This window comes from Paramormyrops kingsleyae, chromosome 22 (genome assembly GCF_048594095.1).
Source record: "Paramormyrops kingsleyae isolate MSU_618 chromosome 22, PKINGS_0.4, whole genome shotgun sequence".
In the NCBI taxonomy this organism is placed as follows: domain Eukaryota; kingdom Metazoa; phylum Chordata; class Actinopteri; order Osteoglossiformes; family Mormyridae; genus Paramormyrops; species Paramormyrops kingsleyae.
Window position 1 is genome coordinate 7,178,835 of NC_132818.1, and position 12,589 is coordinate 7,191,423.

Here is a 12,589-nt window from a genome sequence, read left to right on the forward strand (position 1 = left end):
CCCATCATTGCTGATAGTACCTAGAAATAATTTTTCTTAGAAAAAATATGTAGAGTGTATCTTCTATACTTGATACACTATCTACATTATCTACCCAATTTACGCATAGAGCCTTTATTGGGTGATGCATTGGGGTTTGGTGTCATATTAGATCAAGTTTAACAGCCATAGACTGTATGCAAAAGGATCAAAGCTTGTCTTTGATATGTTTGTCCAAGAAAAAAAAAAACATAATTTTGATTATTTTAATTCATAAACTTTTGCCTTACATCAGAGTAAATAAATGTTACATTGCTAACGTTTTCTCACAAACTGATGATAAATCATATTGCCGATGTACCCCTACAGGCAGGGAATACTGGTGTCCTGGTACGTAAGGTTACTGTAACTGCAGAAAGTAAATAAACAAACAGGAAAATAATGACGGAGGCTCCAGATTTCAATTCCATGTGGAACTCGTTAACTCTGAGCAAGGTGATCAACGCAGTTAATTAACGGCGTTATTTTTTTCTGTGCCCAAGGTTTACTAATCAGGTAATCAGCTGTCCTCTCCTCACCCGCTGGGCTCCTGAGCCCATGAGTAATTGTAACAAATATAAGCCAGAGTGAGCTATATTTACACTGGGACCAGAAGGCGTGACATAACATCATTACTTGTTTGTTATTGCAGGAAAAGTACATTTTAATTGCCAGTACATTTCGAACTAAGACCAAAGGGAGGCGTGTACTTATGAAACATTAATTAGGTTCCAGTGGCCAAAACCCAGTTGTCGGGGGTGGGGGGGGGCGGGGACAATCCTGCTTAGAAATTGCTTTATCCGTAATCGCTATGAGACATTAACATTGAGAGGTGTTTCATCAATCAACCAGCCCTGGGATTTGAACTGATGACCTTCTGATCACATGCACAGGAACGTCACCTGCTGAGCCATGCAGCAAACCCCTCCCTCGTCATTATTACAGTATACAGTGCTATAAATCTACTCATTCGGCATGTAGCAGTGCTCAGAAAAATGAAAGACATCACTGCAGGTGAGCTGCATCCCGCCACTTTGTCCACCTCACAGCCGCGAAAGACTGCGCCTTTCATCTCTGCGTACAGCAGATGGCGCTCTCTGGTCCGAGAAAAAGTCACATGACTTTACCCGGTTTCTGAACGTTCCTGGCTCAGCTGACCCCATTACTGTAACAGACACGCCGTAAGAGGGCGCGCACCGGGCTGAGTGCGTAGTGAATACACGGAAGCATAATGGAGTAACAACTCTGATGAACATCTGTCATCCTGCTAGGAGACTGACGGGGCGTCGGATGGAGACTCACCGTGTATTCTGAGCCGTCCCAGCCCGGGATGGACGTCGATGCAGGGGGAAGAGAGAACGGGCAGTCGAGTTAAACCTTCATCCATGCCCAGAGCGCCTCGGTAATTAAAGGGATGGGGGATCGAGGGTGACTGCTCTCCATCGGAAGACTGTCTCTTGGTTTCCTGATTTATTAATTTCCAGATAAGAAAACTAGTAGAATTCACAGTAAATGGACTGAGTCCAGCAGATGCTGCTCTTCTAAGGGTTATCAGTGTAAGTCAACACCATCCCCTTTAACGGCCCACTACAGTCAACCATCTACAACATGCTATCCACAGGCTTTTTGGTCATTGGGATGTGAGTGAGGCGCAGGTATGGTGTAAGTCCATAGGGTGAGTGAGCCTACTATGTGCCTATCTCCTATCCAATCGGAGAGCTCGGTTGGTAGTCACCTGTGATGGTGTAGGGGTAGTAGTTCCAGGCCTTCTCTGTCACATAGAAGATCTTGGGGACCACAGCTCTTGCCCAGCTAGGCAACTTGCTGAGGAAGGAGAAGGAAAATGACGAATGAAAAGGAATAAAAAAGGGGTGAATGAAACAAGGACTGAACCAAGCTTAAACTGTCTGCTGAGGGTCAGGTTTTCTTCTGATCTCTCCGGACCCATGGCTGAGAGGAACATTTACATACTGGACTCCTTTTAATCAGTCTTCAGTAGCACACGGCTGCGTGCCAAACTCACACAAATGGAAACTCTTTCAGAAGACCATCTTGCAAGGCTGTCTGCAGTCCTGGAACACGCCGTACTTAGTCACCAGCATCAAATGACTTAGGAAAAAGGTGCCGTGACTAAAAGTTATCCTTTTTGCTCACCCAGCTCGCTATTCAGAGCCGATACCAGTGGCTCTGCCCAGTTGTCCTTGTCCGAGAGCATAACACAAAGCAGGGAGTGAAGAACTGCTTCCTCAGTTTCATATAAGAAAAAGAAACATCTCCTCTCTGACCTTGATCATTGCCTGAGGATATTCTTATCACCCCAGGGACCTGGTGTGTTTACAATACAAAGATAGTTACAGTATGACAGCATGTAAAAGCCCTGGCGCTGTAAGAATATGGCGCCCTGTCAGAATGCCGGACAGGGGAGGTTTCACTCACCATCCTCACGCTCACTTCACTGCAGAACTCATGACGACTGAGTCACATGACATAGACCTGCCTGCACCTCAGTGCTCTAAAATGAGTTTATATAACCCTCATCGAACGAGCTGTAAAGACGCGAAATAGGAGTGCAGGGTCGCCGACTCTCACGCATCGGATGTGACACTCACTCTTTCAGACTCTCACACTCTCTGTCACCATGCAATAACACCAAAGCCCTCAGTGGCACGGAGAACAGCCCTGCCTCACAAACTGTTCAAGTGTGTTTATTAGCCGAATTGTGTCAGAGGCCTTGAGGGGGGTACGCTGTTGGGGGAGGGTGACAATGGCATTGAATACTGTAAGATGGTCATTTTAAGGGAAACTCTCTGATGGGGCGGAGAGGTGTGGGTTCAGCCCTGAATTCCACAGTCAAAACGAGTACCTCAGCCCAACAGATCGACTCCTTATTTAGTCCTTAACGCGGCCACTCCTCTATGTTACATAATGCCTGCCCCACCCCACCTTCTTCCTCTCCCTCCAAGGCAAAGGACATCCTGTACAGGACGGCAGCGTGTCGCTGACACACTGTGGGCAATTTATAAACTGCAGCCTGTCCACCTGCGTGTCGCTGGACTCGGAGCGGGAACAGGAATGCCGCAGGGAACCCACACTGCCGTAACTCGCCATGTCCTACAATGTTGGTTTGATTGAGCTTATCCACGGGTTCTACAAACCCTGGCAGAAGTAACCAAGGAGGACCCCAAAGCGGAGTCATCCGCAGCCTGTCAGCAGAGCTCTTCCCCACCAATCAGAATAAACACTCCGGGAATCCAACTTGTCAACTGCCAGGAATGCTGGGAAAATCTGTCCCGGGCAGGTACCTGTCCAGTAGGCAGAAGGACAGCTGTGTGTCTTTCTGGGAATACCATCCATTATACCTCCATTATACAACCACACTCCTCCACTCTACAAGGGTCCAAAGAGTGTTGACAGCACTCGTGGCTGTCTTAAAGGCTCCTTCCCCTCCTCTGTTCTCCGTCTGAACTGCGTCGCTTAGAAACAAGCTGGTTTTCCCCAGACAAAAATGTACATATCTAATAGTCAGACATCAAAGGCGGAAGATGAATGAGAATAAAGATGACTGAATAATTGTAGTAGTAAAATAACTGGAGAAACGATAGTTTGGTCTTATTAAAGTACTGCCTGGTGTGTGTTTATTGAACTAACCAGGGCTGGACAGTCCATCAGGGCTGAGGTCTTACTTATCAGGTAATCCATCTCCAGAAATGACCCAGATTATGACGTAAACAGATTGGTTATTTAGAAGATTGTTGTTTAATTTTTTTCCACAATTTAATCTTATTCACAGTGTGGGATAGCTTTGGTGCAGATCACCTGAGGGACATCCTGGGATCTGAGCATGTGTCCATCTGGTTAGGAGTCTGGCCTCTTAAGCACCACCCCTGCATGGTAGAAGTGGCATGAGGCCTGCATGCATGATACAGCAGAGGCCTGTCTGCCTGCCTTATTCAAGTATCGATACACTTCTAATATTTAATTATATAAATCAGTTTTCTTTTTATTTCGATCTCAAACTGACTGGGCAACTGCTGTCTTTAAAAAAATGCCGTAGCGCCTTTGTCCATCTGTTTCTCGCTATGGTCTCTGTTCTCGCTGTCAGAAACACTTCCTCTGATAAATGTTGAGAGATGGCAGGGCTTGTGAGATATCTCAGACCTCCAGAGGGACACCAGCATCTCCTTTAATGAGTGAGAGGCCGGGATTATGCAGTGCACGCACATACACCAAAGTTTGGTTGGAGGAAAAAAGAATTTCTCACAGAAGGAACATTTTGGACTGAGTGCAACTGTTAGTTCGCAGAAATTGTGAGATAATTGCCATCTGTAATTCTGGCTAGTTGAAGCAACAACCAATTTGTGGTTTCAGTTATACAGAATGTCACAGTAATAGATAGTCTGGGTTCAACTGGAGCTGATTTCACATGAAAAGGAAAAGTAATTTAGACTGATCGAAAGCTTTGGGGCATTTCCTGCGTATGAACCTTAGTAATAAAGTAAACATTATCTAACTGCTTCTCCTGGTCAGGGTCACAGGGACAAACCCAATGGTAAATGTTGAACCCTTCAAGCATGTCAGAGCATATCAGGGTAAAACCGATGAAGAGCATGCAGAATTTGTTTTACTTTGCCAAAAGTGACAGGACATGTAGGCGTGACTAACTATGAACTGCCCACTTCTGGCTTTACTGACAGCAGGCAGTATGTTGTGGAATTTCTGTCATGCTGAAGCATTAGCATTAGCAATGCTCTTTTGCGTTAGCATTAGCAATGTCCTTTAGCATTAGCAATGTTCATTGGCATTAGCAGTGTCCTTTAGCATTAGCATTGGCGATGTTCATTAGCATTAGCAATGCTCCATGGCATTAAGAAGCTCCTTATACAAAAGGCCTCACTGGCCACACCCCCGCATAGCCACCCCACGCTGATGGAGGAATGAACCCACAATCCTCAGACATGCTGCTGCTACGTTGGCCCAGCCAACGTAGGGGCAGATAGATACATTAATTTCATAAAGTGCATCCAGTCCGATAATTCAGCTGATGCCAATACAGCAAAGACATCACGCAGTGCCGTAAATGAGACATACGGGCTGTCAGTTTAGCAACATCTGCTGAGTCCCGCAACTCCTTCCAAAAAAACTGGAAAAAAGATAAATTATTTCATTAACACCACTCCTTTCCAGGAAGAAAATATTACGGCATACAACTGTTTGATTAATCATAAGTGTCTGTATTGGCAGGCAAAAAAAAAACCTTTATTTCAGTGTGGAACAGGAGATAATTATATACTTATGTGAATCATCGCTGTAAATACAAGCTGCTACTTTGGATGAAATGTCGATGGAATGGACGCCGGCACTGTGAGCCCTGGGGTGGCGGTCTCTGCGTACCTGTTGAGGTACAGCCTCTTCTCGGTGAACTGGCCGTGCCCATGGATGGGGTCCACATAGGGCTCATTCTGCACCACCTCCACGCCCTCCCCTCGCTCGCTCTGCTCGTTGCTGTGCTTGCTGATCATGTACAGCTGGCCGATCCTGTACTGCAGGAGACATGCCGGGGGGGGGGGGGGGGAGAACCCGTGTCACCATGGCAATCTGGAAGGCATCTCACATGCCTTGCTGTTCGACGTCGCTAAAATCTCATCAAACTAACCCAAATCCATTATCATATAGCGCCTTTCCTAGTGCCCAAACCCTATAGCGCCCTTCCTAGTGCCCAAACCCTATAGCGCCCTTCCTAGTGCCCAAACCCTATAGCGCCCTTCCTAGTGCCCAAACCCTATAGCGCCCTTCCTAGTGCCCAAACCCCTTGTCGGACATGAATCCCATGGGCTGCGTCCCTCAGTAGACGTTGCCAAGCCAGACAGGTTTAAAACATCTACTACCTGTCAGAGGTGGGGACTCAAGTCACAAGTTTGATGATTTGTGACTCAACAGTAAAAATGATGGAAAGACTTGGACTCGATTTGGAGTTAGGGCACATGACTTGTGACTTGACTCGGACTTGCAATGTTTTTACCCGAGACTTGCGAAGGACTGACTTGTTCTCATCCCTGCTACCTGTCAGTACGCCTGCTTGTGCCATTGAATGTTACAGGGTTTACATGCTGCAAACATTACAAACTTGATCACAGTCTCCACCTTGCATTTAGCAAGCAAGCCCACTCTTTCTTTTTCTACAATGTTCGCATGTCCTGGGGGGGGGGGGGGATGGGCAGCCAGTTGACCTTGGACCCCCGGAGGTGATTTTTTTCTCCCTACTTGGGAGTTCTTGGTTCCTCTCTTCCACTGTCATCTGTCTTTCCTTCTTTCATTCTTTATCTTCCAATTTCCCTGTTTTTGAATCATTCTGCATAAATGTATCACAAAACACCCGTGTAAAGCGCCTTGGGGTGACACTGTTGTGAAAGGCGCTATATAAAAATAAATTGAACTGAACTGAGTGTCAGGCAGCTTGGTGATGCCAGGTCATTCACCTCACAACCTGCTATTATCAGAGACTTTGGACATTTTCGGAGATCACAGATGCCCTCAGCCACTCTGAACTGAACAGTTTGTTTTCTTATAGAAGACATGCTTCTTGGTATAATTTTTTCGTATTTTTAATGGCCTTCTAACTGTCAGGTGCCAGTCTATCATTAGCTGACAGGCTATTCAGAGACTCCATCAAGGCATGAAGAAGGGTCTTTTTTATTATTTTGTGTATTACTGTGTGATTATCTTACAACAGTCAAAATAAGCCTCTCTTTCCCATTTGAAAAGAAATAACATTCTAGATCAATACTCTGAAGTATTATTTACTGGCAATAAATTGTCCCAGGCAACTGCATGCAATCCAACCCTTTTCGAAAACAGAAGCGGCCATTTCTTTTGTACCTATTGTATGTTTATTGAAACTCTTCAGTGCTGACAATGGCTGTGTATGAAAGACACAGAGTCGGCAGGGAAACGCAAGAGGATGTGCTCGACACGCAACCAGAATGCACGCCTGAGCCACCTCTGCTGATTAATTGCGAGACGCATTTCTTGCCCCATGCAGACTCTTTCATGAAAATCCCTCCGCCCTCAGCAGATTACCGGAGTCTCCATATTCATTGTTTTCTGGGAGGGGGGGTTGGTGGGGGAGAGAAAAGCCACTTCAGGTTAAAGTGCTGCTGCATAATTCATACTTCCCTTTCACACGCATGCAGACGTCATATGCAAACAGACACGGGTGCAGCAGACGCATGGCGGCGATACTAAGTGGAGCAACAGGGAGCAACTCCATACCACTCGCTTTAATCCCAATAAATAGAGAGACAGAGAGACAGGTTTCCTACGACTTTAAAGATTAAGACTTATACTACTATACTACGAGAGAGTAAGATTTTCACTACTATACTACAAGAGAGTATACAAGATTCTCACTATTATACTATGAGAGAGTCACCGTTCTGTAACTCCTGCTGTTACTTGCATAAATACGGATGCTGGAATTCACCAAAATCAGCTCTCAGGGCTGCAAAATTCCTCAATGACATAGATATCCCCAATATTTCCAGAATGCCACATATGTCCCTGACAATCGGGTGGTAAAAGGCATCCAACGGGTGAGATTAACTTATAAAATGTCACATCCGACTCTCTTGCTGGAAATACGCAAAAATAGAGTGTGCTTGGAGATTTAGAGCCACCGCGGCTGTGTAACTCGAAACTGGATCTGACCGAGATAATTAAACAGAAGTGGATCGCTTAAATATGGTTGTATTTGCCTATTTCTTCAATCCTAAATATGCCTGCTCTTTGAATAACAACCCACAAAGCCCACAGAAACACCGAAGTTAGATGCTAAATATTGTTCAGGTTACAATAAAGATTAGAACAGAACTGGGGCTTCAGCCGTTTGACATGATTTTATTTATTTGCTGTTCTCGTGTTATATGCTCATTGTTTTATGCTCTGAATAAATAAAGCATAAATGTGAAACCTGAGAATAGTTCGGGTGACTATACAATCTCCGCTGATGCAGTGACAGAAATATTCAGGCCGATCTATCAGAGTTGTTTTGCCAGCACTCTGTAAAATGCACTTTGAATCGCACCAATCCAGAACAAACCTCGTCACCCGCGAAAGGTGCCACGGATAGACATGGGGGATTCTGGGACACGGCCCTCCGCTTCAGCCTGGTGAAAAATCGCTTTTTTTTTTTTAACAGCCTAGGAAAAGGCAGTACTCATTTCATGCATGGAAACTTACAGTAGCCATAGCAACACTGTGTATTAGACTTCACAATACTTCATTATTTTCACAGTGTAACGGACGCCATTAACAGAGCCGCTCAGTAGAGGCGAGTTGGGCTCCAGTACGCCGAATGGCACTTCTGTGACCAGTGTGCGTTATCTTTCTGCTTTATTTATTTGTCCATCGATTTATTTATTTTAAAGACCCTCAAGGGAAGATCAATACAAGCAGATCACCTCCTTAATTTCCGTTAGTTCTAGAATATGGAATCTGGAGTGAATAATCTCTGACAGCATACAGACCTGGAGGATGGAACGGGGAAAGATGGGGAAATGTCATCAACGTCCTCCTCCGAGCTGAGCAGGGCATAAAATGCTTTTCAGAACCAGCAGAACCGGGCCGCAGGTGTCTCATCTAACACGCAAACTCACTTTATAGTCTCGGTGCAGTGAGTTACAGATGAGTTTGTCCCCAACCTGCCACATCCTCCCCATTTCACGCCAGGATTGCGACGGCGCTCCATTATTCTACATGACTGGCTTTATTTGAACTACGCGAAGAACAAAAAGAAAAATTTAACATTTTTCTGAAGTCCTACACAACTACGCCACCTGCTGTCTGTCTCTTTCTTGTTCTCTCCAGGAAGCCACTCTGGGTGCAGGTGTGTGTGTGTGTGGGGGGGGGGGGGGGGGGGGGACAGATGGAGGCGCAGGGAGGGGGGGGGGAACGTCTGTCTGACTCTTGTAACCTGCTGTCCCCGAGCTGAGCCCAGAGGCCCCGGACTCATTATACATGCAGAGACCCGGGTTCGACACACAGAGGCAGACCTGCAGCTATACAATGACGCGACAGGAATTTGAATCCCAGATGAAAATGACTGTTAAAAGCCCTTCTGCCTCTGCTTCATGCGGGACATTAAATCAGCCATTGAAGTGTAAATCTCTTTTTCCATCTAATATTTCTTCCGGCTTCCTGTTCATTCCGCCACCAGAACAACAGTCCATCCTGGCTACAAGTCCAGCACACAGAACTCCAGATGTTTAGAAAAAAGAGCAAAGGATTATGGGATTACACCAAGTGTATCAGCCTGGTCCTATTATTGCTCATGCAGCTCAATTGCTGTAGTGGAAAGCAATGATACTTTAATACATTTAACTCTAATTTGTGTATCTCATTTATATAAAGTTAAAAAGGGATAATTAAATGCATAATGCAGTTGTTTTTTACACTGTGTCTCAGTGGTGGACATTTCAGGAGCAGAAAGTACAAATCCAGACCAAGGTTTTGTTTCACCCAATCAGCTGATAAAGAGGAACACAGTCACAGAGTACTCAGGTGGGTCGTTGAAACAAAACCTTGGTCTGGATTTCTTCTTTCTGGGCCTGAAATATCTACCTCTGCACTGCACCATATTACGGCATACCCCAATATTTAGGAATCCCAAAGGTATTGTTCTTAATACTGTAAAAAACAGGTTCCCCTCTTTCTATGATGCTGATAGATAGATGCTGTATTGAGGCCATGCATTGTTGTCCACAGCGTTAGCGGTGATTGGAGCCTTTTCTTAAAACAATACCGTTATATACCGTATGTCATATACCGTACGTCATATACCGTATACCAGGCATGATGGTATGAAAAAGCAGACAGCGCCCCCCGCTGGATAGACTGATCGCTGCAGAGCCCACACCCACCACTAGTGGCAGCGGAAGCATAGCTTGAGAACTGCTGGCATAATGTATCAGCGCATTTGTTCTGACTGACTGTTGATTAATATTCGGTGTTCATGCATCTTCCTTTTTTCTGTGCATTTCGATGGACGAAGTGAATGAGTGTAGATTCTGTGGAAGGTGCCGAGGCCAAACATGACGGCTAACTATAGTAGCGGCCCTGGACGCCCTCGCTGGCCCCCCAGCATCCCCTAAGCAAACCCCCTGCCGGCCAACGGAAAGACTTACTAGAATTTCATTTTTCAGTTCCCTGGATGGCGGGGGGGTGGGGGGTGTGGATTCCCCCAATCTGGCCCCCATACCACCTACTCGATTACCACCGGTGAGCTCACCAGGGTCAGGGTCATGGGGGGGTATTATTTGTGGCTCAGCCCCCCCCCCCCCCAACACCCGCCGATGCCACCATTTTTAAAATTTTATTTGAATCTGAGCGTCTGCATGTCAACCCCCCCCCCCCCCCCCCCACAGCGTGGGTCTGCAGATTTGTGCCTCTGCCAGTGGTGCCTCTGAAGACCAGGACCATGACGACGGCGACAGAAACAGGTCTGCAGACAGCGGAACGGAAACAGAGAACAGCAGAAAACAGCTGCTAGCTGGGGGAGGAGATGAAAACACGAATGAGCCGTATGAACCCCAGCGAGACGTGAAACAGCAACGTCACTCGTGCGCTGGGGACACTGCAGCAGCCACCAGCTCAGCAAAGATTTGCAGTGCAGACTCGTAGATTCTCTTTGTGGTCCTTTCCCTTCTTATCTGCTCACAATCAGGACCTGAGAGGCAGAGGGAGGGAGACGCTGCAGTGCACTGTGCAGTTCGAGTTATGCGCAGGCAGTGACACAGACGAGCCACGGAGACTCTGCATGTAGCTTTGTGGCACTGATGCAGTTAGCACTTGCGGAAATGAAGGCTTAGTGACCTACCGTGACGAGTGCCCCCAAAGCACCTGTCACTGTCAGCCCCCCCCCCCCAAAGTTCTGAACTCCCTTTACGGACACACGGACGTCCCGGCCGGACACAGACGCACAGGCTAATCTCTCCAGAGGCTCCCCGCTCCTACGGCGGACACTGTCGAAGGTGTTCCGGTCGAGCTGCTAATTAGACGAATGAACACTGTTACCGTAACGACCAAATTTAAACGATCCCAAAGGCAAGCTCCGTTAAATAAAGGATCACTTGTTCCTCACTGGATTCGCTTCGTTAAAGAATGAATACAAAATTACTTCAGCTAAAAGTCAGATCAGCCACAAAATTTCCCAGGGGTAATAATTTACTGACTAATGATTAAATTTATAGATTATTTATCAATAATACTAATAAGTAACTTAATGAATAATGTGGCTCAGTGGGCTAAATGTTTGTGCTTGTGATCGGTAGGTCAGTGGTTCACGCCCCAGCCTCAGCAGAACAGTCACATGTAGTGAGGCCCTTAACCCCCCAGCTCCAGGGCTGTTGCCTGTTGGCCGCGCCCCCCCCCCCCAAGCTATGGAGAGCAAGACAGGGTAGGTGAAGGGAAGCGTTCCAGTGTACCTGTACTCAAACTTGTGCAAGTGGCAAGATAAAGGATTTGTCAATGTTATAAGACCAAAAAAGACTTAAAATACATATTCTAGGAATGAGGAAAAACACAAACAAAATGCAGTAAACTGTAAGTGCAGCACACAGTCCAGTGACACTGCGGACACCGCGGATGTGTCATTACATGGTATCACTGACTCGCACTGTTCTAGAAGGTTCCCTTCACGGAGGTCTGGGGCTATACAGGACCACCTCTCCTTTCAGGGCAGAAGCCGGTCCAGCTTCTCTAGCTCTCCCCTGAGCAGGCACTCGTGCCGACCGGCTGCAGCAGTGCAAGTCGCTGGTTCGAAGGATTCATCTTACAGCTCCCCGTCCCAGAGGCACAGGACAGCAGCCCGCCGAGGCACACAGACTCAGCGTCCTTCCGGAAGGATCTAACACACACAGAAGAGCGGTGGGATTCAAACCCACGACGCTGAGGAGGTGAGATGATAGGGCCTCTCAGTCAGCCATCGCACCATTCGGGGGGGTGATAAGAAGTAAAAGAGGAGCTACAGTAATGCTGCCCCCCAAGGCCGTGGGCATCTCACATCCAGGCAGGTGCTCCGGCTCCAACGGCCACTGGGGTCCTTTCTTCCCCCCACATTCCCCACCTGCTCCCAGGAGACCATGAAAGTTCGGCACGGATGAAAGCGGCCGAGGCTGCACAACGGCTAAATAATAAATGACAAATAATATGGCAGAGTCCTGAAGAGTGCCGGTGAATTATTAAGCAGGCAGGGGCCCTGTCAGGACAGGGGAGGCTCAGCGCGGGTGTGAGCGTCTCCAGAACGCCCCGCCATGTCATCGCCGCCATGTCAGTGAGGAAAAGCCCAGCTGCTAAATTAATAAGGCGTAACTGATTCATTTTCTGAAACAAGCGGCAGATGCAGCGGGAGGTAACTCACTTAGCGAGCTCGCCGACACGTCTGCAGTGAGACGCCTGTGCCGGCGGCTTCCCCGGGCAAAGGCAGTTACAGCGCATGGATATTAAATCATGTGCAATTTTATTAAACACCCTTAGCGTGCCTGTAACCATAATGGAAGCCGACCGCTGTCCCACTCCA

At 47.0% G+C, this 12,589-nt stretch overlaps 1 protein-coding gene across 1 annotated transcript in view; it reads right to left on the reverse strand.

Annotated features, from left to right (window-relative positions):
• Positions 1–12,589, reverse strand: part of LOC111843216 (cytoplasmic phosphatidylinositol transfer protein 1-like) — a 35,786-nt gene that overhangs the window by 9,570 nt on the left and 13,627 nt on the right. Inside the window, exons 2-4 of the mRNA XM_072704901.1 lie at positions 5,410–5,558; positions 1,754–1,842; positions 1,321–1,328 (exon numbers count right to left, since the gene is read on the reverse strand). Coding sequence (XP_072561002.1) covers positions 1,321–1,328; positions 1,754–1,842; positions 5,410–5,558 — 246 coding nt within the window. The remainder of the gene's footprint in view (positions 1–1,320; positions 1,329–1,753; positions 1,843–5,409; positions 5,559–12,589) is intronic.